At 39.2% G+C, this 26,824-nt stretch overlaps 3 protein-coding genes across 6 annotated transcripts; all 3 read right to left on the bottom strand.

The window, feature by feature from the left end:
* Positions 1-337: 337 nt before the first annotated feature.
* On the bottom strand, positions 338-11,283 carry LOC111608736 (SLAM family member 7-like). The gene is made up of 4 exons (XM_023334712.1): positions 11,140-11,283; positions 9,038-9,331; positions 1,769-2,053; positions 338-1,686 (listed from the first exon to the last, which is right to left on the bottom strand). The coding sequence occupies exons 1-4, from the start codon at positions 11,165-11,167 to the stop codon at positions 1,535-1,537; spliced, it is 759 nt and encodes a 252-aa protein (XP_023190480.1). The 5' UTR covers positions 11,168-11,283; the 3' UTR covers positions 338-1,534.
* A 4,393-nt stretch (positions 11,284-15,676) lies between these two features.
* On the bottom strand, positions 15,677-18,505 carry LOC102231552 (CD209 antigen-like protein E). 3 transcript variants are annotated; one of them, XM_023334685.1, is made up of 7 exons: positions 18,336-18,505; positions 17,337-17,348; positions 17,052-17,192; positions 16,768-16,981; positions 16,174-16,313; positions 16,004-16,110; positions 15,677-15,930 (listed from the first exon to the last, which is right to left on the bottom strand). In XM_023334685.1, the coding sequence occupies exons 1-7, from the start codon at positions 18,412-18,414 to the stop codon at positions 15,868-15,870; spliced, it is 756 nt and encodes a 251-aa protein (XP_023190453.1). In that variant the 5' UTR covers positions 18,415-18,505; the 3' UTR covers positions 15,677-15,867. The 3 variants fall into 3 exon arrangements, with proteins under 3 accessions (XP_023190453.1, XP_023190451.1, XP_023190452.1); XM_023334683.1 differs by having other exon boundaries at positions 16,820-16,981; XM_023334684.1 differs by lacking the exon at positions 17,337-17,348 and having other exon boundaries at positions 16,820-16,981.
* A 597-nt stretch (positions 18,506-19,102) lies between these two features.
* On the bottom strand, positions 19,103-26,824 carry LOC111608733. 2 transcript variants are annotated; one of them, XM_023334681.1, is made up of 5 exons: positions 26,648-26,824; positions 23,295-23,476; positions 23,108-23,221; positions 20,945-21,545; positions 19,103-20,171 (listed from the first exon to the last, which is right to left on the bottom strand). In XM_023334681.1, exons 2-5 carry the CDS (start codon positions 23,439-23,441, stop codon positions 19,825-19,827), a joined length of 1,209 nt encoding a protein of 402 aa, XP_023190449.1. In that variant the 5' UTR covers positions 23,442-23,476; positions 26,648-26,824; the 3' UTR covers positions 19,103-19,824. The 2 variants fall into 2 exon arrangements, with proteins under 2 accessions (XP_023190449.1, XP_023190450.1); XM_023334682.1 differs by lacking the exon at positions 26,648-26,824 and adding an exon at positions 24,690-24,857.

Raw genomic sequence — 26,824 nt, 5'->3', positions numbered from 1 at the left:
GCTAACGTTATGAAGCTAACATTAGAACTGCTCTAATCTTCTAATCTTTAATCCAGGTCTGAGTCTTAATTTAGAAGAACTATAATTACAGGATGTTGCAAACCATCTGAGCTGAAACCCAGAGGAACATGTGAACCCATCAATCTACATTACAGGTGTCAAACTCCAGTCCTCCAGTCGCTGTCCTGCAGTTTTCAGATGTGCCACAGATACAAAACAGTGGCATGAAGTGACTTAATGACCTCCTCCTTGTGTAGATCAGTTCTCCTTAATGATCTAATTATTCTATTCAGCTGTGGTGCAGCAGAGGCTCATCTAGAAGTTGCAGGACTGGAGTTTGACACCCCTGGTCTACAGCGTGACTCGGGTCCCTGCAGCTACATTTAGCACAGTCTGACTACTTAACTTGTTTTTACCTTTAAATTTTACTCTTTATCTCCATGAGGCCCTGAATAAAGCAAACATCCTGTAAACAGGCTGGAAGGTTAATACAACAGCAGCAGATCTTTAATATTTTGTGGAGCTTCAGTGATTTATGAACCAACTGAACTCAGACAGCCAAGTCAGTTTCTGTGATCCTGAAATGTTCTGCAGCTGGTAGAACGAAGAAAGATGAAAATGAGTCAAACTTTGAATTTTTAACTGAAACTGAGCAAAAAGCCAGAAACAAACATTTTTAATCTTAACCATATTTATAAAGTTCAATGTTTTGTTTATTTTCAATCAGAAAAACCAGGTTGAGAAAACATGTTGTTAAAAGAGTAAATAAAGTAACTTTGTTAGTTAAAAACTGAAGATGTTAAAAAGGAGAAAATCTTTTACCTCCCAGAAAAACCAAAGAAAACAGTTTAAAGCTCCAGAGGATAATAAATAATAAATAATATCTGCTTCCTGAATCCCCAAGCAGCCATGTTAGTCATCAGGTTAAATTTAAAGATAAACGGTTTTACTTTACCAAAGTTTCCAACAAACAAATCAAATGGTAATCCTGAGTTTTAAAGGTTTTGTTCTGTTTCCTGGGCGCCAGCAGCTCCGGTTTTCTCTTCTTCTGATTTTATTTTAAACAAGAAAAAATTAAACATGATTTTTAGTTAGAATTAGTTACTGCAGCATTTTTTCTGTGTGAAATAAACAAAGAACCATTGTGGTTCTTTTGGCACGTTTTTCAGTTTTCATGCTTCAACACATCAGATTTCATGTGGATCAGAACCAAACCTGATATAAATCTGTGATCTGAGTTGGTTCAGACTGAGCATCATGAGGAAAACAGGCTGCAGATTTAAAGGTACGGCGCCGTTTTAGACCGTCAGAACATCAGAACCAAAAGATTCAGGATCGTCAGTCTGATGTTCAGCTTGTTCAGGTGAAGGAAAATATTTTAGTTTAATATTTTACCAACCACAATAAAGACATTATGAATACTTCAGATTTATGTGTTTTACATGCTAATGTCAAACAGTCTGTCTGAAGAAGCAGCAAAGATTTATTCTACAGAATATTTCACAAACAAATTCCTATATCTATAAACTCTATATTAATAAATGAATCTCAGAGAGTAAATGATCAAATACCTGCCTTGTGTTTGACTGCCTGATGATTTTTGGCCCAGAAACTTCTTCTGGATCAGCAGGAATCCAAAACCAATCAATACAATAAACCCAATGCAGAGACCACCTGCAATCCAATCTGTCAGACAGAACAAAAGACAAGAAACATCAAAATAAAGCAGAAAATAAGAGAATTTTTAATAATCGTTGATAAACCTTACAATTTCTTTTGGAATCAGAATCTTCTGTTTTGCTGAGCCAACAGGAAGTGGTCACATTAACATCAACAGTCTTGTTCTCTGCAGGATTGGCTGCTACACATCTATATGATGAGTTTCTATCCTCCTTATGGACAGTAACAGGTAAAGACAGAGCAGAGCGGCTCTGGTTCTGTATTTCTTTGTCTCTGATCCACAGTAGAGTCGCTGGTTTGTCCACAGAGCAGATCAACAGGCAGGGGTCAGAGGTCACAGTAATTGGTGTTACTGCAGGAGTCGGTGCTGGATCTGCAGAGAATCAAACCAGCAGTTAGTGAAAATGACTAGAGAGATTCTGAACAACATGAAGCGTTTCTCCTTTTCCTGACAGAACTCTGCAGATTCTGTAATTATCAGCTGACTGAGAGCAAAGATTTAAATCTAACATCTTATGGACTCAGTGAAAACTGTCCTCCATGTTGGTCCTTACAGGTTAATGAACCACAGAAACAGAAACATCTTCCATCCTGTGGATCCAAAAGTTACAGGGAACAGAAATCATGTTTGTTTTAATGTTGTTATTTTCACATTCAGTTTCCTGAAACATTAAATCTGTCATGAGTTGCGGTGGTGAAGGTGGTGAGGCAAACGCTGTAGACCCAGGTTGAAGTGAAAGATGGTATTTTTAATAATAAATCATGCTCCAACAGTCAACAAAAGTTCTGGCGGCACGGCTGAGCAGAAGCCAGGGCTCACACCGGTAGCAAACAGAATAAACTTGTGGCCAATGAACAAGCAGACAGAATGATGTAACAAGCGACGAGGACCCAACAAAACACAGAGACACAGGTGAGACTAAATACACAGGAGGTAATTAGGGAACGAGAAACACCTGGGAGTAATCACAGGGAGACAGGACAACACGGAGACTCAGAGACACTCAAAATAGGTGGAGCGGCAAGAGATTACGGAAAGAGGCAACTCGGACGGAGCGTGGTTCGGTCACGAGAAGCTAAGAAGTGGAAGAGCGGTTTAGAGGCATAATCTGGACTGTGAGTGAACTAAGATGGCTAGTAGTAGTGGAGGGTGCTCAGAGGATGAAGGAATGGAAACAAGTTGGTCGGTGGTAGAAAATAAGAAAGGTGGAGGAGGAAAAGATAAGGGTAAGAAAGGGATAAATACAGGAAAAAGATCTCTCGAAGATGAGGAGGAAAATGTCGAGACACGAAAGAAAGTAATGATGGAGGAGTTCAAGGTAATTTTGAAGTTCAGAGCTGGACAGGATTTGACAGGAGTGAGTCCAATCACTCTATCTATTGGTTTAAAGAAAGTAATTGGAGATGTGGAATTAGCTAAAGTGTTAAGAGATGGAAGCCTGTTGATTATCTGTAAAAATGCTGAACAAAAGAATAAAGCGTTAAAATTACAGTCGATTTGTAAAAGAGAAATAATGGAGAGGAAAATAATGGGAGAAGAGAGAGGAATGAAAGGGGTAATATCAGGGATTCCATTAGGAGAAAACTTGGATGAGTTAAAGAAAATCATAAAAGGAGGAGAAGTGACAAATATCAGACGACTGCAAGCTTTCAGAAATGGAGAAAGAGTGGATAGCACTTCTGTGCTATTAGAGTTTAAAGGAAAAGAAAAACCAGATAAAATAATGATTGGTTATTTGAGTTTCAGTGTTAGGAATTATATTCCTCCACCGATGAGATGCTACAAATGTCAGAGATATGGACATACAGCAAAAATATGTAATGGGAAGCAAAGATGTGGTAGGTGTGGAGGAGAACATTCTTATGGGGAATGTGGAGAGAAGCCGATAAGATGTTGCAACTGTGGAGGAGATCATACTGCAGCATATGCAGGGTGTATGGTGAGAAAAGAAGCAGTAGAAGTTCAAAAACTAAAAACAGAGAAGAGAATGTCATATGCAGAAGCAGTAAAGGAGGTGAAAAGTGCAGGGGTAAGTCAAAGAGCTAAATTAGAAAAGAAGACGATAGATAAAGATCAAAATAATGTCACGCTAGAAAAACTGATCCCGTTCTTAGCCTACATTATAAATTGTTCAGAACAAGCGAGGACTAAAACTGAAAAAATTAAAATCATAGTGAAAGCAGCAGTAAGATTCTTTAATGTTACAGACTTATCATGGGAAAGAATTCAGGATGAACTCAGACAAGGAGAGGGATCAGGTGAAAATGAAGCAAATCAAATAGTCATATAATTTTAATATTACAATGGAACGCTAGAAGTCTAATTGCTAATGGTCAAGAGTTTAAAGGTTTTATTAATAGATTAAAGGAGAAACCAGATGTAATTTGCATTCAAGAAACTTGGTTAAAACAAACATTACAGTTTAGTATTAGTGGGTATTCAACTATAAGAAGAGACAGAGGAAATGGAAATGGAGGAGGATGTGCTATATGTATAAAAGAAAAGATAAAATTTATTAAGATTCAATTGGACACGGAATTAGAGCTTAATGGAGTTAAAGTGTGGACAAAAAATGGAAGTATAGAAATTATAAATTATTATAATCCTTGTAAGAAAATAGATAAAGCAAAGTTAGAAAATATAATTAAACACAGGGGAGAGAAGCTAATATGGTGTGGGGATTTTAATGCACACAGCACTTTATGGGGTGAGAAAGATGATTATAACGGGGGAATTTTAGAAGGAATAATTGAGGAAAAAGAATTGGTAGTATTAAATAATGGGGAAGGAACTCAGTTGGATGTGATTAGTGGTAAGGAATCTGCCATTGATCTCACTCTAGTATCACAAGGTCTGGCAGATAGTTGTAAATGGAAAATAAATAAAAATAGTACAATAGGCAGTGATCATTATCCAATATTTATTGAAGTTGAGTTAGATATGGAAAAAGAACAGGTAAATACTCAAGGAAGATGGAGGTTTAAAGACGCTGATTGGAGGAAATATGAAGATATGAGTGAGAATAGATTGATAAATATAGATATAAATAAATCAATAAACGAATTAAATTTAGAAGTTAGTAAGAGTATTATTGAAGTAGCAAAAGAAGCAATCCCAAAAGGTAAAGGGATTAAAAAGAAAAGAATAGTCCCCTGGTGGAATATAGAATGTACAATGGCAATTAAAGCAAGGAATAAGGCTTTTAAAACACTTAAAAAAGATGTTAGTTTCCAAAACTTAATTAGTTATAAGAAGAAACAAGCAGAAGTCAGGAGGAAGATTAGAAATGCGAAAAAGTTTTATTGGAGTAAATATTGTGAATCATTAGGAAAAACTACAGCATTAGATAGAGTATGGAATACAATTAAGAAAATGTCAGGAAAGTCAAAGGAATATAAATTCTCAATACTGAAAAATAATGGAAATATGATTATAGAAGATAAAGATAAGGTAGAGTTATTAGTAAAAGTTTTAGCTAAAGTGCATAGTAATGAAAATCTTAGTAAAGAAGAGAAAGAAGGAAGAGAATTAACGATGAGAAAATATAATGAAAGAATAAATGAGGAAATGGTTGATAATGATACTATAAATATGAAGTTTTCAATGACAGAGTTAAAAAAAAGCATTAAAGAATATAAAAAATTCAACACCAGGGGAGGACCAAATAAATTATGTTATGCTTAAAAACTTGAATGAAAGGAGTAAATTAGTTTTACTAAAACTATATAATAAAATATGGGAAGAAGGAACTTTGCCAGATAAGTGGAAAGAATCAATTATTATTCCTATATGTAAACCAGGTAAGGATCCTCAGTTAACTGAAAGTTACAGGCCAATAGCGTTAACATCTTGTGTCGGAAAAGTAATGGAGAGAATGGTGAATAATAGGTTAATTTACTTCTTAGAATCGAGAGAAAAAATAAAAAAATATCAATATGGCTTCAGGAAAGGAAGAAGTACAACAGATCCTATGGTACAGCTTGAACATGAAATCAGAAAAGCACAGGTGAATAAAGAGGTTTTAATGGCAGTGTTCTTGGATATTGAGAAGGCATATGACATGTTATGGAAGGAAGGTTTACTGATTAAAATTAGACAAATAGGGCTAAGTGGTAAAATTTATAATTGGATTAAAGATTTTTTAACTGATAGAAATATAAGAGTTAAAATAGGAAATGAAGTAAGTTCAAAATGTTTAACTGAAAATGGCACTCCTCAAGGTAGTATTATAAGTCCAATGTTATTTATAATAATGATTAATGATATTTTTAGTAAAATCGAAGGTAAGTTTGGAATGACTTTATTTGCGGATGATGGTCTTATTTGGAAACGGGGAAGAAATATAAAATTTCTAAATGATAAAATGCAAGAAGCGTTAGGTAAAGTAGAAGATTGGGCGCTAGAATGGGGATTTCGAATTTCAAGTTCAAAATCTAAATTTGTTAACTTTACTAATAGGAAGGTAGGCACTAAGATAAAATTAAAAATGTATGATAAAGAAGTAGAAAGGGTAGATAAATTCAAATATTTAGGTTTATGGTTTGATAAAAAGCTTACATGGAAAATACATATTAGTAAAATAATAGAGAGAAGTAAAAAAATATTAAATATCATGAGATGTTTAAGAGGTAAAGAATGGGGAGCAGGTAGGAAAACTTTGAAGATATTATATATTGGACTTATTAGATCGATAATAGATTATGGATGTGTGGTATATAATTCTGCCTCCAGTACCTTATTAAAAGAAATAGATAAACTACAGTATCAAGTGTTACGAATTTGCTGTGGAGCAATGAAGACAACACCAGTGTCAGCACTACAGGTAGAAATGGGGGAAATGCCATTGGAGTTAAGAAGGAAACAATTAGGAGTAGGGTTCTGGGCAAACGTAAAAGGGCATAAAAAAAGTTATCCTATAAATAATATATTACAACCATGTCAAGAAAGTGTTAAGAATGTAAATGTAAATAGTTTTGGATGGATAATAAATAAAGAAATAAAGGAAATAGGATTAGATCAATGTTTAATTAGCCCGGTGGTGGATTTTTCATGTAATCCGCCTTGGATACAAAAAGAAATGAAAGTTGATTTAACATTGTTGGAAGAAGGAAGACAGACAGTAGAAGGAGAGGTGGAAAGATACGTAAGAAGGGAATATGGAGAATACTTACAAATATATACAGATGCATCAAAAATGGTAAATGATAGAGTAGGGATAGCATTTATAATTCCAGATTTAAACATCATGGAAAATAAAAGATTAACGGATAGTTTGAATGTATACACAGGAGAGTTACTGGCTATTTCAATGGCGTTAAAATGGAGTGAAGAATTAAGTGACAAGAAAGTGTTAATTTGTTCTGATTCAAGTAGTGCATTAAAAAGTATTATGGAACAAGAGTCGGAAGCAAGACAAGACATATTGATAGATATAAATAAATCAATACATAAAATGGGGATAAATAGATCTACTGTTAAATTTATTTGGATTCCGGCGCATATTGGAATAGTTGGAAATGAATTAGCAGATACATTTGCAAAGAGTGCGAGTAAGAGAAGTGAAATTGAATTGAAAGTTAAGTATAGTAAAAATGAGATAAGGAGTATAAGTAAAATATATTACAAGAAGAAGTGGCAGGAACAATGGGAGGGTGAAAAGAAAGCAAGGTTTTATTATAGTATTCAAAAAAAAGTGGGGGAGTGTAGAAAGGAAAATAGGAATAAACAAGAGGAAGATTTTATATCTAGGTTAAGATTTGGACATGTAGGGTTAAATAGTACTTTGAAAATAATAAATAAACATAGTACGGGGTTATGTAATTTTTGTGGAAAGTTGGAAACAGTTATACATATTTTTATGGAATGTAATAAATATAATCTAGAAAGAGAGGAATTAGTAGAAGAGTTAAATAGGAATAAAGTTAAATTAAATATTAGAGATCTGCTACAAAAATCTTCTGGAGATGTGGTTTTTAATTCCGTATTTAGGTTTCTTAGAAAAACAGGTCTAATAGGGAGATTATAGGGTTTAGGCATCTGGTTCATACTCCAGTCCGGAAGGTGGCGGTAATGCACCTGAAAGTTGTTTGCCAACCGCCATAAAACAAAAAGAAGAAGAAGAAGAAGACACTCAAAATAAACACACAGAAAAACACGGAACATGACAAAAACAGTTTCTGTTTCTTGTCTGTGTCCTCGGCTCCTTTCAGTTGGATGCAGATCAACAGGTTCACTTTTTTTGACATTCATCGACTTCAAGACTTCAGGAATAGAAAGTTACTAAAATATATTTTCAGTTATTTTTCAAATTCTGCTCTTCATCCATCCAATGAGCTGCTGTAATGTTTTATTGTGTTGTTCACTTTGCAACTCAATCAATAAGGTTAATTTACACTTGAATTGAAGTAATTATTATAATCATTTAATCATTGAATTATTATTTAACCAACTGGAAAGTAGTTCATATTTACAACATCGACTTTATGCATAATTCATGCAGTTATAACTATTCACAGCTATGAATGGACTTCAGGATTAAGACCCATAATGGCAGCTGGTGTGTGATTGGCTCTATCAATGTGACCTTGAAACAGTTTTTCTTTGACAGAATGTATAATGTTTACATTTATTCATTTAAACTGGTTCAGATGGTTGAGTTTCAACACTGGGATTGAACTGTGAAATACATTATTGTTTCTGTAATTAATACAACAAAATGTTAAAACCTGTTAAAAGTCTCAGGAATTATTACCAATAATCAGAAAATCATGTTTAGGAATATAACTCAGAGATGTATTTCATATTTAACTAACTAAAGTTTCCATAGTTCATTCTAAATTATTTTTAAAATTATAAAAAAATTAAATTCACATCAAACGTTTTCTCAAAGCTCTTTACAAAAAAGAAATCATTTTATTTCACTCACACATACATTCCTATTGATCCTAGTTATTAAACGGTGCAGTTTGTTCAATTAATTATTCAAATTATGTTAAAACATTTAAGGAAACCCAACAAACTGTGTGGAGTCGTCGACTCGCTGCATTCGCTCCTCCTGAACGCAGCAATAGCAGATAATCTGCTGAATCGTGTCGTTGACTTTACAGCAATTCCTCAAACTCCTCAGCTTTACTGGTCTAATATAGATTTAATTACAAAATTGCATATGAAATTTTAATTTAAAAAATAATAATTTGTTGCTGGGGAGAGTTAAAACTTTTACTGTAAAGTAAAAGGAAAATATTTATTACTGATTTAATTATGATTACAAATTATGGAGATTATTATTAACATGGAGCTCAGACTTTGTTTATTCCACCTGGACAGACTGAGAAATACCTAAAGAAAAATACTTACCATAAACTTGAAGCTTATATGAAGAAGAAAATTCGCCTTTTTGAACTGTATAGATTCCTGAGTCGTTCTTCTGCAGGTTTGTGATCGTAAAGAGTCCAGAGCTTCGGTTCCACTGAAGTTTGTTCTTGTAAATGTTCACATCAATATCAAGTTCACCTTTAAACACTAAAGCAATGGTTATACTCTCATATTTAATAAATCCTTTCTCAGTGACAGCACCAGGTAGAGTGATGGTTCCTCCAACGATTGCTGTCAGATTCTCCTTCACTTCAGCAGCAGAAAATCCCAGAATCACTGGAAAAAACACAGAAAGTCAGATTGAAAATATTGACCTGAATGTCTTTATTAAAGATGAAACATCATTAAATGTTCTTGTCTAAAAGATAAAAGTCATGACAGATTCAGGTTTGAACATTTTGACTGATTTTGATAAAAATGACATAAAGTTTAGAAAACATGTATTGTGTTTGGACAACAGGAAGGAAACCATCTGATTTGTCTTCATGTTTAATATTCATGATGATATTTATTGAACCTGATAATCTGTGGACTCTGCAGAATCCAGTCCAGTTCTGGACCTGCTGGTTTCATTTCTCAGGAAGTCTGACGGATCGAGGGGAGATGGAGGCGCAGCTCCTCCCCCACTCAGCTCCTTCAGACTAGCCAGCAGCAATTAGCAAACAGCTGCTGAGCTCATTATAGGAGCTGCTGCTCAGAGCAACGCTGGTAAAAACGTTAAAGGGTTAATAGAGGAGCCATGTTGGACGACTTCCTGGGGGCGGAGCTTCAGAGAGAGCAGGAGATTCTTAAAGTTTCTGAGTGGGAATAAAAATAGCAGCAGGTATGTTGTTCCATATAACACAGTAGGAGTGTAACAGGTAAACCTTCTATGGATGAAACTCGACTAAAAACCCACCTGATTAGGATTAAATATGAAACGTAATCGATTACTTATTGATGGAGCCTGACTTAATGTGTTTTGATTATTGATTCTGTGTTGCTTTGTGTTTCTGTGTTTGATATGATGTAAAGCACTTTGAAATGCCTTGCTGCTGAAATGTGCTATACAAATAAAATTTGATTGATTGATTGATTGATTGATTGATTGATTGATTGATTGATTGATTGATTGATTGATTGATTGATTGATTGATTGATTGATTGATTGATTAAAGAGACAGGGGCCCAATTTCAAGGCACTAAATTAGGAAGTAAATTTTATTTAAGTCATATGTGATATATTGCATTTTTATATCAGCTGAAGGTAACAGTTACTTGATTGTGCTGTGAAATGGCTGCCATGTGCCTAGAAAATACAATTATTAAATATAATGTTGACTTTCATAAAGAACGCAGGAAGGAATCATCTTCTTTTCAGGACAGAATATTCAGTTATTGTTTTTATTTATCAAAACTTCAGATTGTACAGGAACAAATGAGGCTTTTTGACTGAACTAATAGATTTAGTGAAATAGTTTCCATTCATTCTGCTTTTCATGTCAGTGATGAAAGTTTTCACCAACATTTCAGATAACAGCTGAACTTAAACGTCACTTTATCAAACAAATTAAATTTTCATTTGAACAAATTACAGCACAGAAAATAAGTTAAAAACTTTTACATTTTGACTGAAGGCAGAGAAAACTGTAACGTTTCAATTTTATTGATATATTTTACTGAATAATGGTTCATGATTTAGATGGCTGACACACCAGAACCAGAACCAGAACCAGAACCAGACCTAAACCAGAACCAGTATCAGTATCAGTGTAGTGACTATTTGTCCAAAAATTCAAATTCAAAAATCACAAAACTGACTGACTGACTGACTGACTGACTGACTGACTCCGATACTGAGGCTGGTAAAGAACCTTATGACCTTTTTATACCGTGAAACTGAAATTAATTAACTAATTAAGTGAATCATTAACCAAAAACCTCTTCGAACAAATTAAACAAAGATTCTAATTATTAATCAGCTAGAAAATAAGCAAAAAATATAAATAAACTAAATAATCTAAATTCTAAGATTTAACTGAAAATGGAGAAATAGCTCCTACAATCAGAACCAGAACCAGAACCAGAACCGGACTGTAACTCACGGAGGAAAGCAGTGAGCAGCGTCTCCATCCCGACTCGTCTTCAGCAGCAGAGACTCTGACTGAGACCAGCTCTGATCTGAACGTCAGGAGGTCACATGACCCGCAGACAAACCACCATGATGACATCACTTCCTCCTCTGCAGTCCGTCTCGCTGATGGACTCGGACTCCAGGTAACCGGCTGCAGCCTCCGGTCCGGCCGGTTCTGATGGAGTTTGGTTCTGGTCAGAGTTTCTGGTTCTGAGCTTCAGGGTTTTCCAGCAGTCAGAGAATCAGCAGCTAAAGTCTGATGCTGCTGCAGCTGCTGCAGCTGGTGCCTCTGCTGGAGGAAACCACACAGCTCTTCCTGTTGCTCAGCATTTAGCCACTCTGTGACCTGAACGCATCAGAACCAGAACCAGAACCAGAACCAGCAGAACCAACCACAGCATCAGGCCTCAGTCATTTCATGATTCTGATCCGTTCTGGAACTTCAGCTTCAGCAGCTGCTGCTGCAGCAACATCATCATCATCACCATCATCATCATCACCATCATCATCACCATCATCATCATCAACATCTCCATCAACATCTCCATCATCATCATCACCATCATCATCATCAACATCTCCATCAACATCTCCATCATCATCATCACCATCATCATCATCACCATCATCATCATCTCCATCATCATCATCATCCTGACATGGAAACTAAACTCAGTCATGTAATAAATTGTTTCCTTTTTAATCTGTCAGCATAATTACTGATGTGCAAAACCAACAGAAATTATGACAAACAAGAAACGTTTCACATTTTTATATTTAAGTTTGTTTAAAAATGTGAAAATTCATTTATAAGAGGCCAAATATCAAAGGTCACTTTAAAGCTGCAGCTGCTGCAGCTGCAGAGGAAGTGGTTTCAGCGCTCTGGTCTAGTTTTACATCTTCACCTTTATAAAAACATCACATGAAAACCACACATGTGATTCACACATTTCTGCATGTGGAAATATGTGATATATATACATATATACAATTATAAAATAATGGCACCACCTTTCTTACCATGAAATGTCCAGTTTCTTCATTTTATTCACTTTTCATGATGAATATGAGGTCACATGTCAATCTGATATCAGTTTCTAAGACATAACTGCAAACTAAAGCAAACTTGTAGCTATGAATCAAGACTTCATAGCTACAAGTATATATGTACACAAAACAACAATTTATTTACTTCTGTTTGAAACTGTTGAGAACCAGAAACAACTTTTAACATCTGAGCATGACATCATACAGGTTTACCCCAAATTAGGCCCAGAAAATAAACATGTGGAAACCAGAAACGGGTTTAATACCATCGGTACCGGTCCAGAGAGGGAAAACAGAACCTCAGGTAAAACCTGACTGGTCCTTCATGTTGTTTCAGGAGAGACTGTAGCATTCGACTGTGAGCTGTCTGAGTCCTTAATGTCTTCAAGGATGGTTAGAACACACACACACACACACACACACACACCCCTACACACACACATGTTGGCATTGGTGGCTTGTGTATTGGTCTTTAGACCCCTATACAAGGTTTGAGATTATTCTCTCTGATAGTTGGTGGGTGTGTGTTGCGGTTTAGGAGCTGCATAAATAACTAAAATATATCAGATTTGACCTGCAGCTCTGGCTGCTTATTTAAAGGTCTGGCTTTAAATAAACATCCTGTTCTTCAGAACCCAAACCGTCCGCCAGGCCTCAGAAAGTCTCTGCTGTTTCTTCTCCCTGATGGTCGGATGGTTCAGATCAAAAATGTTTGGTTCTCTGGATCTCTGCGTCTTTCTAGAAAAGGTTCTGAAATCATTTTTCTTTTCCTTTCTGCTCTTATAATGATGAGAAGAAACAGCAGAAGCTGTAATTTCTCTGTTAAACATTAAATTTACAATTCATCTCTAAATGAACTTCCTGATGTCGTCAGCAGCTCAGGAAGTGAAGAGGAACCTGACAGGAAGCATCGTTTTCCCTGATCCTGTCACAGAGACAAGATTTCTGCTAAATGAAATAAAAATCTTTGCTTCAGTGTCTAAAGTTGAACTTGACTTGATGTGAACATTTACCAGAACAAACTTCAGTAAACCTGAACCTGCAGAGACGATTTTCTACAAAACTGACTGAAACTGAACAGGTTTTATTTCTTATAAACTCAGAGTTTGCAGTAAATCACTTTTTATCTCAAATTTTTTCCTTTAATGAGTGTTTATGTTAATAATTGAGTAAAAATATCAGAAATATGATTTAAACCCGGATGAGCTGGAGAACACAGCGGATCATAGGATGGTCTAGCGCCCCCAGTGGCCATTTATTTATTAACAGAGACACAATATTGAAGAGGTGTAATACCTCATATCAACCAGAAGAGGGCGCCAACAGTCCGCTGATCCGCCCTGATTGGAGGATTTGAACAGGTTCCATGGATCCGGGCTTTAACAGAACCGAGTTCTGGTCAGAGTTCCGTGTTGGTGGAGAATCGGTTCTGTTGGGTTTTCAGCCTGAGCTGATCTGAACTCAGCAGAAAACTCTGATGGATTTGATGTTTCTGCTGATTTCCATCAACCTGAAGCTGCAGGTCAGCAGGAAAAGCTTCTCTTCATATTTCTGCTCTTTAAACTCTGAAACATCTGCAGTAAATATTAAATATGATGCTTTCAGCCTGAAACTCATCCAGGCTGAATGACACTCAGATTCACTTCATAATATATTTGTTTATTATACAGGATAAACATTAAAATACTGAAATCAGGGATTTACAATCAATGTTTAAAATAAAATTATACTGAATTATTTATCTTCAGTTTTTCTCTGAGATGAACAGCGGTGGATGTTCTCCATCAGTTCCCTTTGGGTGGAGCAGGTCAGTGAACTACGTCACTTTACCAGCCTGTCTCAAAACTGCCTCCATCATTCCGGTGCCAAAGAAACCTCAAGTCACCTCTTTCAACGATTACCGGCCTGTGGCACTGACTCCCTGATGAAGTGCTTTGAAAGGCTGGTAAAAGAACACATCGTCTCCAGACTCCCCCCCACATTCGACCCGTTCCAGTTTGCCTACCGCCGAAACCGCTCCACTGAGGACGCCATCTCCTCCGCCCTACACCTGAGCCTGGCTCACCTGGAGGAGAAGAACAATCATGTGCGGATGTTGTTCCTGGACTTCAGCTCAGCGTTCAACACAATCATCCCACAGCATCTGGCAGGAAAACTGGGACACCTGGGCTTCAGCACCCCCCTGCACAACTGGCTGCTAGACTTCCTCACCGACAGACCTCAGTCAGTCCGGATCGGACAACACACCTCCGATGTCATCACCCTCAGCACAGGCTCCCCTCAGGGCTGCGTCCTGAGTCCTCTGCTGTTCACTCTGATGACACACGACTGCGTCCCCAGGTTCGCCACCAACCACATCGTGAAGTTCGCGGACGACACAACGGTGGTGGGCCTCATCAGAGACGACAACGACCTGGACTACAGAGAGGAGGTGGAGCAGCTGGTGGACTGGTGCAGAGACAACAGCCTGATCCTGAACGTTGACAAGACGAAGGAGATGATCGTCGACTTCAGGAAGAACCGGCCCAGCCACGCTCCACTGCTCATCAACAGCTCGGCTGTGGAGGTGGTCAGCAGCACCAAATTCCTGGGGGTGCACATCACTAACGACCTCACCTGGACTGTGAACACCACGTCTCTGGTCAAGAGGGCACAGAAACGCTTGTATTTCCTGCGGAGGATGAGAAGAGCACACCTGCCCCCGCCCATCCTCAAGACGTTCTACAGAAGCACCATAGAGAGCATTCTGACCAGCTGCCTCTCTGTGTGGTGTGGAGGCTGCAGCGCCTCCGACTGGAAGAACGTGAGGAGAGTGGTGCGGACAGCAGAGAGGATCATCGGGGCCCCCCTTCCCTCCATTCAGGACATTTCATCCCAGCGCTGCGTGTCCCGAGGCCGAAACATCGTCAGTGACCCCTCACACCCCCACCATGGACTGTTCTCCCTGCTGCCCTCTGGAAAGAGGTTCTGCAGCATCCGGTGCAGGTCCACCAGGTTCTGAAACAGCTTTTTCCCACTTGCCATCAGACTGCTGAACTCTTAACTGGACTGCACTCAAAATCTGGTCTCCACTTCATACCTTACACATGTACAGAGCTAAATAACTTCTATTTTACTGTCAGTCCTGCACTTTATATTTTATATTTATATTTATATTCATATTTTATACTGTATTTTATTTTATTCTGGAGTAACCTCACAACATTGGAACCTCAAAACATTGTCCTGAGCCGTATGCAATGAAATACCATGCTGATCCAACTCACCTGATCCAAGTGAACAGTTCGTTACCTGGCCTCTGCAGGTGAGGAAATTCAGCGGTTTGGTTCAGGAATGTTGGAAAAGGATGCAAAGAAAAGTTGTTTGATCCTAAAGGATTAAAAATTCAAGAGTCTAAAATACATTAATCTAAAATCATGTTAGCAACATGTTGACACCCACAGACTGGTGCAAAGTGCATGTTTCATGAAAAGCCAGTTTTATTAATTCAGTCATCAATACATGATATGAATCTTTGCTCATGTTTCCAATAAGATTTAAAGGTTTCTATTGCAGACGTCCGGAAGCGGACGCCTTCTTCTCACAGACCCACTGCAGCAGCTGAGGGCACCACTCTTCGCTCCACGACCGGCCGCCTCTCACAGACACACTGTTAAAAGCTGCACAGCTCTGGGTTCTGATGGGCCGGCGCCAAGATGTCTGCCGGGTCCAGAACCTGCAGAGGAAACCTGGGTCACTCAGGGTCAGCGCAGAGGAAAGCAGGTGGATTTAGCCGGTTCCGCTCCTACGTGACTCCTGGAGAACTTCCATCGGTCCACTTCCATCCGGATCCTCGGCTCGCTTCCTTCAACCCGATCCAAAACTTCAGCTGGGCTCCGAGCTGATCCAGGAACTCCTGAGGACGTCAAACGTCGCGTTACTCCGCATTCAGAGACGAGGAGGGAAAGAAGCCGCTCACCATTTCCTCCTGGCTGTTGATGATCACCAGATCGGATCCGGTCAGTAAACACTGAGCTCTGCTGCTTTCCCAGCCGCTCAGCGACGAAGACAGAAGGTAACAACTGCAGCCGAACCGCCTCCATCCTGCAGGGCAAAACACTGGCAGAGCACAGAGAAACACTTCAGTCCTCAGGAAAAACTCATTTTAAACTCATTGAAGGTTATTCCAAAACCCAAAATAAAAACTTTAGTTTCAGGCGATGCAGTTAATTACTCTAAAACAATCCGTAGAAATCCTTTATGTTCATTTTAAAACCTCAAACTAAAGATTTGAGGTTTCAAATTGACCCTAACCCAACAATAAAGTCCCTCGAAATCTGAAAAAATATTAATTTTAGCCAAACTTTAAAATCCAAAAGTAAATTTCACAGTGATACATTTCAAGTTGAAAACCAGAGTCCTCTTTATTTTAAACTGTTTAAAAGCCCAAAATAAAAACTTTAGTTTCCAGTGATGCATTTTAACCATGTTGGTTAATTACTCTAAAACAATCAGTAAAAATCCTTCATGTTGTTTTAAATGCTGCAGTTCTGATAAAAGGTTCTTCACTGACTTCCTGCTGAGTCCAGAATCCAGCCTCTGATCTGTCTGAACAGAACCCTCACCAGAACCGCTCCTCGTCCGGTCCAGATCGAGTTCTGCTGCCTTCAGACGGGCGTCCAGCCGATCCCTCTGATTGGTCAGGTTCTGCTGCATTAGCAGCACCTGGCTTCTCTCTGCCGTCTGATTGGCCAGCTCTCTGCTCAGCTGGCTGAAATCTCTCTGGTCTGAGAAAAACAGGAAGTGTGTTACCTCAGCTCTTCATCATCATCATCCTCGCCCCAGGTGGAGACTCACACAGGAAGCCGACCGCCACCACCGACGTCAGCAGGAGGAAACTCAGCAGTCCCAGAAAAAGAGTGGCCACTTTAAAACACGACCCGGTTCTGGTTCCGGTTCTGGTTCCCCCCTCAGAGGCGGTTTCCTCCGGTTTACCTCCTGCAGGAAGATCAGATTAATCGATTCATTGTTAGTCAGCTGTAATGAAGCCAAAACTTTACAAAAATATAAACATTTTGGATTCAACGTAATAAAAACTTTATCTGTTTCCCAGAACTCGTCTAGCCGCCATTTTAACTTCACCTGGTTCACATTCTGTAAGAAAAATCACATATTGATCATTTTTTACTGGCAGATTATTAATCAGTTAATCAATAATTTGAGTTTTCACATGATGATCAAACATTCACTAAACAAATACTGTTACTGAATTTTAACAACTAAAGGAAAAGAGTAAAATTATTTATATGTGTCTTTTATGTTTAGGTAATATTGTCTAAAATAGATTTAGGTGCTTAAATGAAAAATCTGCAGAATGTGACAATCCTTTAATCTGATTAAATAATCATCAGAATAAATGATCAGTAATATAACGGTTAGCTGCAGCCATGGCGTATGTAAATATATGATCCTTTGTGGATCAGAGGAACTGAACCGACTGAGATTTTAAACCAGTTTTAATAAACAGATTTTCTCTCTGAATCGAGTCGGAAGCAGCAGAAAGAAACCGTCTGCTCTCACTTCCTCATTCTGTCGTTCTCAGAGAAAAGATTCACTTAAACTGTTTATCCATTATTTATAACGCAATAATGTATAAAGACAAACATAAAAAGTCAAACATTAAAATAAATCATAAGATCTGCAGCTACAGTTCAGAAAGTTACAAAATAATGAACACTGGAAACTCTAATAACCAATAATCATTCATCCAATTGATAATATTTGATAGAATCCACAAGGACTGATTATCCAAGAATAATAATAGAAAGTTGAGTGGAAGAACAAAATGTACCATCACTCTGTCAAGCTAAGTCTATTCCAGAATGTGGAGTAGATTAATCAGAACCTCTAGACTGTCTCTCTATGTGTTATAGATCTATAAATTAGATGAGTTTCAAAGCAAGAGAAACTAAAAAGATTTGACTTTTTCACAATATTGTAATTATTTTAAATGCATCTGTTTTTCTCATTTCCATTAGTTAAAATCAAAAACCTTGATTTTGTTTATGTAAATTAGTATTCATAAACCATTTTTGCCATGAAATGCATCAGTTTGCTGTTGGACGTGACGTTCAGGCGTACCGGCGTGTTCGGGTCGCTGCTGTTTGGATCCGTCCAGGTCCTCCAGGTTGACGTAAAGGTTTTCTTCTTCTGGCTCCATCAGCGCCGCTCCGTCCTTCAGACCGACCCGCTGGTCCGTTTCCAGAAAACATCTGACCGCTCGTCAAGCAGCAGCTGACCCACCAGGTTTCTGTTCCTTTCAATCTGGAACCACAAGCTGCAGATTCTGACATTTACACTGAATGTATCATCATTTTGGTTCGGAGCAGATTAAAGGTTCAAGTTTGATCATTTTTCATTTATTTAACAAAACCTGTTTTACAGTCAGCTGGTGACAAAATTATTCATTTAAATTGACTGTATGTGATTTCTGCTTGGCTGTTGCATCAGTTTCATGTCATTATTGTTATTAATCATCAATACATAAGTAAGCAGCTATTAGCACTTTCACAATAAAGTTCACAGAAGACATTTTATCTTTTATAAATCAGACGCTGTCAACCAAAGTTCACCACATTCTAACTCCTGACTGTCCACCAGGGGGCGTGTCTGAGTGACATGTGACGTAATCAGCCAAAATGCGCCGTTGGAAACAAAGTGACTGCAGTACCACCGCTCATCCCAAAGAGGGCAGCACTGAGACGGTTTTAGACCAAATATTAAACAAATTTATACAAACATGTCAGAATACACCCAGAAACATAAAAATAGATCAATTTAAACATTTTATCTGACAAAAATTTGGCTTGGGGTTTAAGAGCCCAAACCAATTCAAATTACTGAATTTTCTCCTCAGACAAAACCTGGCAACAAGAACTGCAAGAAGGCAGTTTGCATCTATTTGTTCCTAAATTCACTTCTGGGATAGAAACTGAGCTTTACAAACCTTCCAGGATTGTTGTCAGTAAACAGATTTTAACTTCATCTTTCTGAGCATTTCTGCGTTGGACGCTGATCAATGCTGATCGATGCTGAACCAGCCTGACCGATCGCTCATTTGTTTGCTGCAGAAACAGAAACTTCCTGACTGTTGGAGCAGAAACCTTCACAGAAACAAGTCCCACAAAAAATACTTTTATTCATAAATTCAGTCTCCGTTCTGCACAAATTTCATTCATCTCTGACAAATATGAGAAACATAGAAGCTGAAAGCAAATCTTCAGTGCAAATATTGGTGATTATTGGTCATTTGTTTCACTTCAAACACTAAAAGATGTTAAAGGCATTTAATTAAAAACTGAACCTGTTCCCTTTTCAAGGTAGAGTGACTGGTTCCTTCCATGTCCCTCACTGAGGGCTTGGAGTTTTTTAATAACAAAAAATTACAAAAACATTTTAGTTTCAGACATTTGGTATTTTCAGTATACGATACAAAAAAGAATTCTTAATTAAACCATAAAAACACTTTAGAATCATTAAAATCCTCATCCTGAGTCTTCAGCTTGAATCTCCAACCAGCATCATTGGAAGCAGGAACTCAGAATTAGTCCTAGTCAAAGTCCTGACAAGTCTAGTAAACATAGTCCAGCATTATGTGAGTGCGTGGAAACCTGGGATAACTGGGATGACTGGGATACAGAGAAGTCCAGCCTGGAATCCGCTGGAGGAGCTCGTCATCCCAGTTAGAGCTCCAGATGTTCCTGACTAACCAGAACAAACATCTGGCTGCCAGGTAGAGCGCTCCGGTTTTCAGGACGAGTTTCAGGAACCAGGAAAATCCGCCTCCACCGCCTTTACCATAGCTGCCTCTAGATCCATAACCGGATCCATACCCAGATCCATAACTGGATCCATAACCGGATCCATAACTGGATCCATATCCATAACTGGATCTTATCCAGTAATCTTCATAATAATCTGCAGAAAGAAAATCAGAAAAAGTCAAATCTGCGCTCAGCCTCAGAAATATATTCACTCTGGTGTTTTATTGTCACATTCATACAATTAAAGTTAATCAAATTAATAAAACTTCACAATTAGCTGCTTGTGGTTCAAAAAATGAAAAAACAGGAACAAAATGTATCTGAATCGCTCTCCTCACATTCTCTAAAGTAAAGGATTAAATAAGTTTTGCTTCTTCCTACTCCTTTTCAATTTATTCAGCGCTTTAGCATCAGCTACCACTAAATACTGCGTTGGTGTAGCACTTTAGCGTTAGCATAACTAATGTTTTAGTTAGCGGTAGCCACCACTGCATTCATCCATCTGTCCATGTATTGGTGGGCAAACTTCCACTAATCTGCTACTGCGCTAATAGCAGAGCTAACATCCTCTACCCACAATGCAGTGCAGCAAATGACATGTATTCTCTACCAAGAACATTAAATATACTACTAGTTGTACCACATGTTGTCATCGTGGACGTAAGCATGAATTTAGCGTGCTAGCATTAGCTTCTGCTAAGTATCATGTTGTTGTGGCACTTTAGCACTAGCTTACGCTAAATATCAAGTTGGTAAAACTCTTTACCAAATATGTTGAAATAGTACTTTAATGTTAGCAGAACTAATATTAATGATTAGCGGTTTTTGGCTAGCGTAGCTAGCTTTTGGGTTAGCGGCGCCTCCACTGGGTGACCTTTGCTTCGTTATAAAATCTCTATAAAATGTGAAAACAGGTTGCGTGTTTACCTCGGTACGGATCCGACCAGCTGGAGCGCCAGGAAAGTTCCCTCAGAAGTTTCGGTTTCTTGCTGCTTTTCTTCTTCTTCTTCTTCTTCTTCTTCTTCTTCTTCTTCTTCTTCTTCTTCTTCTGCAGGGCGGTGTAACACACCAGGCTCCCGCTGCAGTCTGGGTTCGTGCTGGAGCAGAACCGGTCCAGGTCCAGCTGGCGACTGAAGGCCTGGGAGAAGAACCCGGTCGGATCGTTCTGCATCATGCTTAGCATCATCTGGACCGAAGGGTCCTGCGCGTCCTGGAGCATCTCTACGTCGTCATAGTAACCCATCTGAGTGAGGAGGGAGCTGAGGTCCAGCTGTGGGTTCTGCAGAAGTCGGATCAGTCGTGAGCTGACCTCATGAGTTCCGTCGGATCGGAACTGTCCAGCGTCAGCGTCGTCGTGTTCTGCGACGTAGACCTTGTCCACCAGCCGGGTGTTCACCTGGTAACTGATGATGATGCGGTCGCTGTTGGAGACGCCGTCCGCCCCGAGGTTCTCCCGGACGAACGCCGGCAGGTCGGCGGACCGCGGGTAGGACCGGGTGCTCAGGTTCCCGACCACAAAGTAAAGCAGCTGGAGGGAGAGGAGACAGAGAACCCGACCTCTGAACCAGACCGGCCGCAGCACATCAACTGTTTCCATCCTGAACGGCTTTTAATCTTTTACAATCAACCAAACTCTTTTTTAAAAAGATTTATAAATATTTGTCTGTTAGAAATGAAGTTTTTAGCGGGGAAATATTAGGAAAGGTTTTGTGTTTCTATTTGAGTCTCTACTGCTTCTAAAACACTACACACTGATGTAAAAAAACTGATGTAAATTTATGTTTTTAGTGTCTAGAAAATGAGCTGTTTCAAAAACCTCCAGATAATAATGTCATAAATCAACAGGCTTTGCCACGTTACCTAGCAACCCCAGCAAAGCCCAGCCCGTTGCCTAGCAATGCCAGTGAAACCCAGCTATTACCTAGCAACCCAAGTTGAGCTCCAGCACGATAGGTCAGCTGGTTTTACTGCTGTACAATGGCTGCTGGAAAACACAAGTGTTTTGTTGACTTAGCATCCAGAAACCACTTGCTTTATTCTTGTTAATTGTGCAGGAGGCTCCACTTCTGCTTGTCATAGAAGTATGGCTGTATGATTGATGCGTCTGTTTGCAGCCATTTTTACATGCGAGTGTAAACACTGAGCTGGGGGGCGGGGCCAGCAGCAGTGGATTTGTATTTAAAGTGACAGAGACCCTAAAACAGCTCAAATAGGCAGAACTGAGCAGATTGAAATATCATCATCTAAAAATGATTCTGTGCAAAAAGTGTAATGAACATGTTTTGTAGCCCATAGATCTACTATAGATCTACTGTGATCTATGGGCTATTATGACATCTACTGATGTGAACATTTCTGCTGCATTCAGAATCATGCTGAATAATTTCAGAAGTATTTTGTTATTTATGTCTTTAGGTAGCAGTAGAAGGGACCCCTGGCCCGGTGCTGTGACCCTTCTTGTCTCTCTGCTGAGCTTTGCTTCTATTAGCAACACACAGAGCTGCACCACATATCGGATTGCAACCGTCACCTCGAGGACTGCTGGGAGGCCATATTTAGAAGTATATAATATTTCATATGCTTTACATTCATGCTATCGATACTATCTGGCCATTTGAAAGAGCTATGAGAAAACCAGAAGTTTTTCTTTACAGGCCGGAGCTCATGGTGTAGCAATAAGCAAAGAACAGGGTCTAGAGAAAAAGGCATTTTTCAACAATCATATCACAATTAAATATTTTCCTGAAATCATGCAGACGGACCAGTCCAAGTACGTCAGGGTTTTTACCAAAGCGTTTTTTACTTAAGGACGTTTCTGCTGCCGGTAACTTCCAGTTCCAGCTTTTAAAGATTTACTAAAAAATCATCTGGAGATCAAATTCTGTCATTTTCACCTCAATGACTAGTTTCTTATTTTCAATCAGTGAAAGCAGCGGATATAAATGGCTACAGGGCCCGAACAGCAACACTCTTCAGTCTGGATGCTGTTACTGAGTGAAGAAGAAGTCTAACATTAACCTGAGATCAGCCAATGAGCTGCAGTGGATCCCTGCAGACGTTATGGATGGAGAAGTACGGAGCGCCGCTGACCTGCCTGTTGCTCTTGTTCTTCTTGTGTTTGTGGAGAACAGGCAGAAGTTCCTCCATGTTCCCAAACCTGTGGAAGCCGTAAGCCCCGTTCTCCGGCTGACACCCCGACACCAGCTGAGAACCGGAGGGACATGTTTACACGCCGCTTCGTTAGCAGGACGGCGGCAGAGCGGAGCGCTTCACCAACCTTCATGACTTCCCCAGAGTTGTCCAGTTCAAAGGTCACGCAGTGGTTGGAGAACCAAAACAGCAGCTGGAGGCCGTGGTGAGGAAAAGGACGGCCGAAGCCAGACGCGTCCAGGTGGTCCAGGGTGTGGATCTGCCACAGAACCATGGCGGCGCCAACATGGACGCTAACGCTGAGGATTCCTGAGGAAAACATGAAAGGAATGGCTTCATTAGAGAACAGGAACGATTCATCAGAACGGTTCCTCATCACCTTCAGGCTGTCCGTCTGACCAAGAACAACCAACCAATTCAGTTGGACAATATTAAACATTTAATTTTATTAAGCAGCCCAGTTTTATTTAACCTTTTATACAAATATTGATGCAATCTGCCATTTAGTTATCAACAGAGACAATGTGAAAACGGAGCCGTCTGACCCATGTGCTAAACTTTCTGGGGGATTTCTTATCAGCAGTCATTCGTTTAATTTAGCCGGTTTTCTTTAGATGAACTCACAGCGTTAAACACAGAATTATTCATCGTGACTCAGGGAGGCTCGTTCCAGATCGCCTCATTTATTGGCGATCCAAAATCGGTTTATTCGTGTTGCCATGTTGGATCATCCGGCTGTGTCCACAATTCAAATATTAACTGCTCATTTCAGGTAAAGTTAAAGAATCTGGAGAGAACATGTAAAGACCCCACGCTGGGATTTGAACCCAGAACCTTTTTGCTTTGATGCGTTAAAAACTTGAAGCGTCACTTCATCTCACATCGTTCCTGTCATTTTGGCCAAAATAATTCTGCTCTACAGTTGAAAATAGCCCCTGTGACGCTGGGGGTGTAGTTTCTGTTATGTGTGGAGAACCTAAAATCCTCTTTTTATCAGATCACACAGATACGGTTGTAAGAATTATCAGAGGCACTGTTGCAAATTAAATACAGTTTATTGATTTCATAAGTTCCTTTGGACAGAGAGTTTATTTTATTATACAAAATTGACCACATTAAAAGCAAAAGTCTATGCTGGCCCTGGAAACCTCAAGCTAAGAGACAATTAAATAACATTAGACTGTTTGGGGGAGGAATAATAATAAAGAAAACACAAATACAACTAAATGCACCAAGTGATCCACAACAAAAACACAGTCACACAAAAAGCCCTGGTGAAACAGCAAAGGAAAGAAAATCTCCCCTTCCACTAGTCTCCTCAATCTGAATAAAACAGCCTGGGACCCAGAGACAGCAGAGATCCTTTTTATTGTTTAAAACAAGCCAGAAGGTTAGACAATAAAAACTCTGCTTCCTTCAACAAAACTAGCAAAAAGAAAATACTTTTGATCAATAATAACTAACCCAAAAAAAGGAAAGAAATTCTAAACTAAAACAAAAACTGAAACAGTAGCAGGCCAACCTTCTTTAAAGCAAAACCAGTCAGTGGTAGAGTCACACTCTCTAGAAGTTTCTCTCCTCTGCAGGAATCATCAGCCTGGGATCTGATCTCCTCAGTAGTGACGTTACGTGATGTGCCGAGGCTTCCAGGCGTGTGTCGAGTAATGGAGGGGGCGTTTCCGTAAAGCGCGTATCGAGGCTTGCTTCATTTAGGGGAGGAGCCGAAAACGATGACGTCCGAAGCCTCGCTGCCTGGCTGTACCACGTGACTGCGTGGAAGTGGCTCAGAGTTTGGCGCGGGGTTTGACAGCTTTAGAAACCCCACAGGATCCATTCAATATGTGGGCTGTTGTAGGCGAGTTGGGTCAGTTGAGAGAGTGGATAGTTTGGATAGCAGAGTTTGGATAATGGTTATTTAGTTTGAGACAGTTAGTTTAGGGAGAGAGAGAGAGAGAGAGAGAGAGAGAGGGAGGGATGGATGGATGGATGGATGGATGGATGGATGGATGGATGGATGGATGGATGGATGGATGGATGGATGGATGGATGGATGGATGGATGGATGGATAGATAGATAGATAGATAGATAGATAGATAGATAGATAGATAGATAGATAGATAGATAGATAGATAGATAGATAGATAGATAGATAGATAGATAGATAGATAGATAGATAGATAGGAGATTTAGGAGCACGAGGACAGGATAGGAGAAGGATGGAGCCGGCGAGAAAGAGGAGGATTTCCCCTCCTCTTTCGATTTCGAATTGATAAGCCCTAACAAGGTAAGGTGAACTGAACATTTGCAGATGCATTATGTTTGCTTATGAGGAACTGTATTTTTCACTGTTTCTTATTTTCTGTAAAGGTGAGGTGTTTATTGTGCTCCAAGGAGTTGGGGTACAATAATAACACCTCATCCATGTAGTGTCAAAAAAGAGAAATCGTTTGAAACCAAAAACTGTGGAGAAATTGTTGTTTCTTAATAAAAATGCATGAAATCATCCAAGTTACACAAGCATTAGCCTATTCACCACCCCCTCCCTAGTTCCACAAGCACTTTCACTGTCCTCTGCCTGATTAAGCCCAGGCCATTTTTCTAGAGTCACAGAAAAACATTATTACACAACATGCCATATCACATGACACTACTATTTTGGGAATAATTACACACAGAGGATACATTCAAACAATATTTTATTATACACATATGTGTATACATAATTTATGTAGACAAATGATTTCGTCCTACACCTTTTGTGACGTCATTCCCAAGAGCCATAATAGACAAAAATTCAATGCATCACACGTGTTAAGATACAGCTGGCTGTGATTATACACCTGGCCAGTAGGTGGTTTCGTGTGCACATGAAGCTTCAAGAAATGAACCCTTTCTCGAACCAGTTGGCTCAAGTGGTTCAATGCCTCATGAGGCTTCATCTCACCATCACTACTCCTCAGTGATCTACCTGCTTTTAAATGCAACTGCTGATTACCTGTCTGGCTAATGAACCAGCTGCGCTCTGTCACGGCGTCTTCCATATATGGACAAAGGAAGAATGCGCAACACTATACTTCCGGGACAAAATGCCCCGGCTACAGCCCCTATTATAATTATACTGTTATGTACGATTATTTGTTTGATAAAATATGTTTCCATAAAAATACGGTTTATTAAACTGTACTTTAATCACCGTGATCAATGCATTTCCTCTTCATACAACCTGCAGGTTGTCTGAGTAAAATGAACAAATAATGGCAAAAGTGGACAAATTATAGAGTCTGCTTTTACATTTTTACCCAAACATTTCTTAGAGATTAAAGAGCATCGTTTTCCTGTTGTCATCATATAATCCAGATTCAGCTTTAATAATTTAAATGTTTATCGTCTTAAAATAAAGGCGGAGACAAATAACCGTTAAAGATGAGAGCAGAGCAGAGCCTTCTACTGGAGATTAATCAGCCTGTCAGGCTGTTTACCGTCTGTTTTCTGTCTGTTGTCAGATCTTCTCAAGTTTCCGTCCTGCTTCCTTGTTGTCCAGCAGAGGGAACGCCCCTGCAGCGCTCGACGTCAGATACGTGCTCGTTCACGTCGGTTCCAAACGCGCGTTCAAGTGTGACGGAGTAGCTGAGTGAAGCTGACACCCCACCCACCTC

The sequence above is a fragment of the Xiphophorus maculatus genome, chromosome 5 (genome assembly GCF_002775205.1).
Source record: "Xiphophorus maculatus strain JP 163 A chromosome 5, X_maculatus-5.0-male, whole genome shotgun sequence".
NCBI lineage: Eukaryota > Metazoa > Chordata > Actinopteri > Cyprinodontiformes > Poeciliidae > Xiphophorus > Xiphophorus maculatus.
This window is presented reverse-complemented; position numbering and strand designations above follow the sequence as displayed.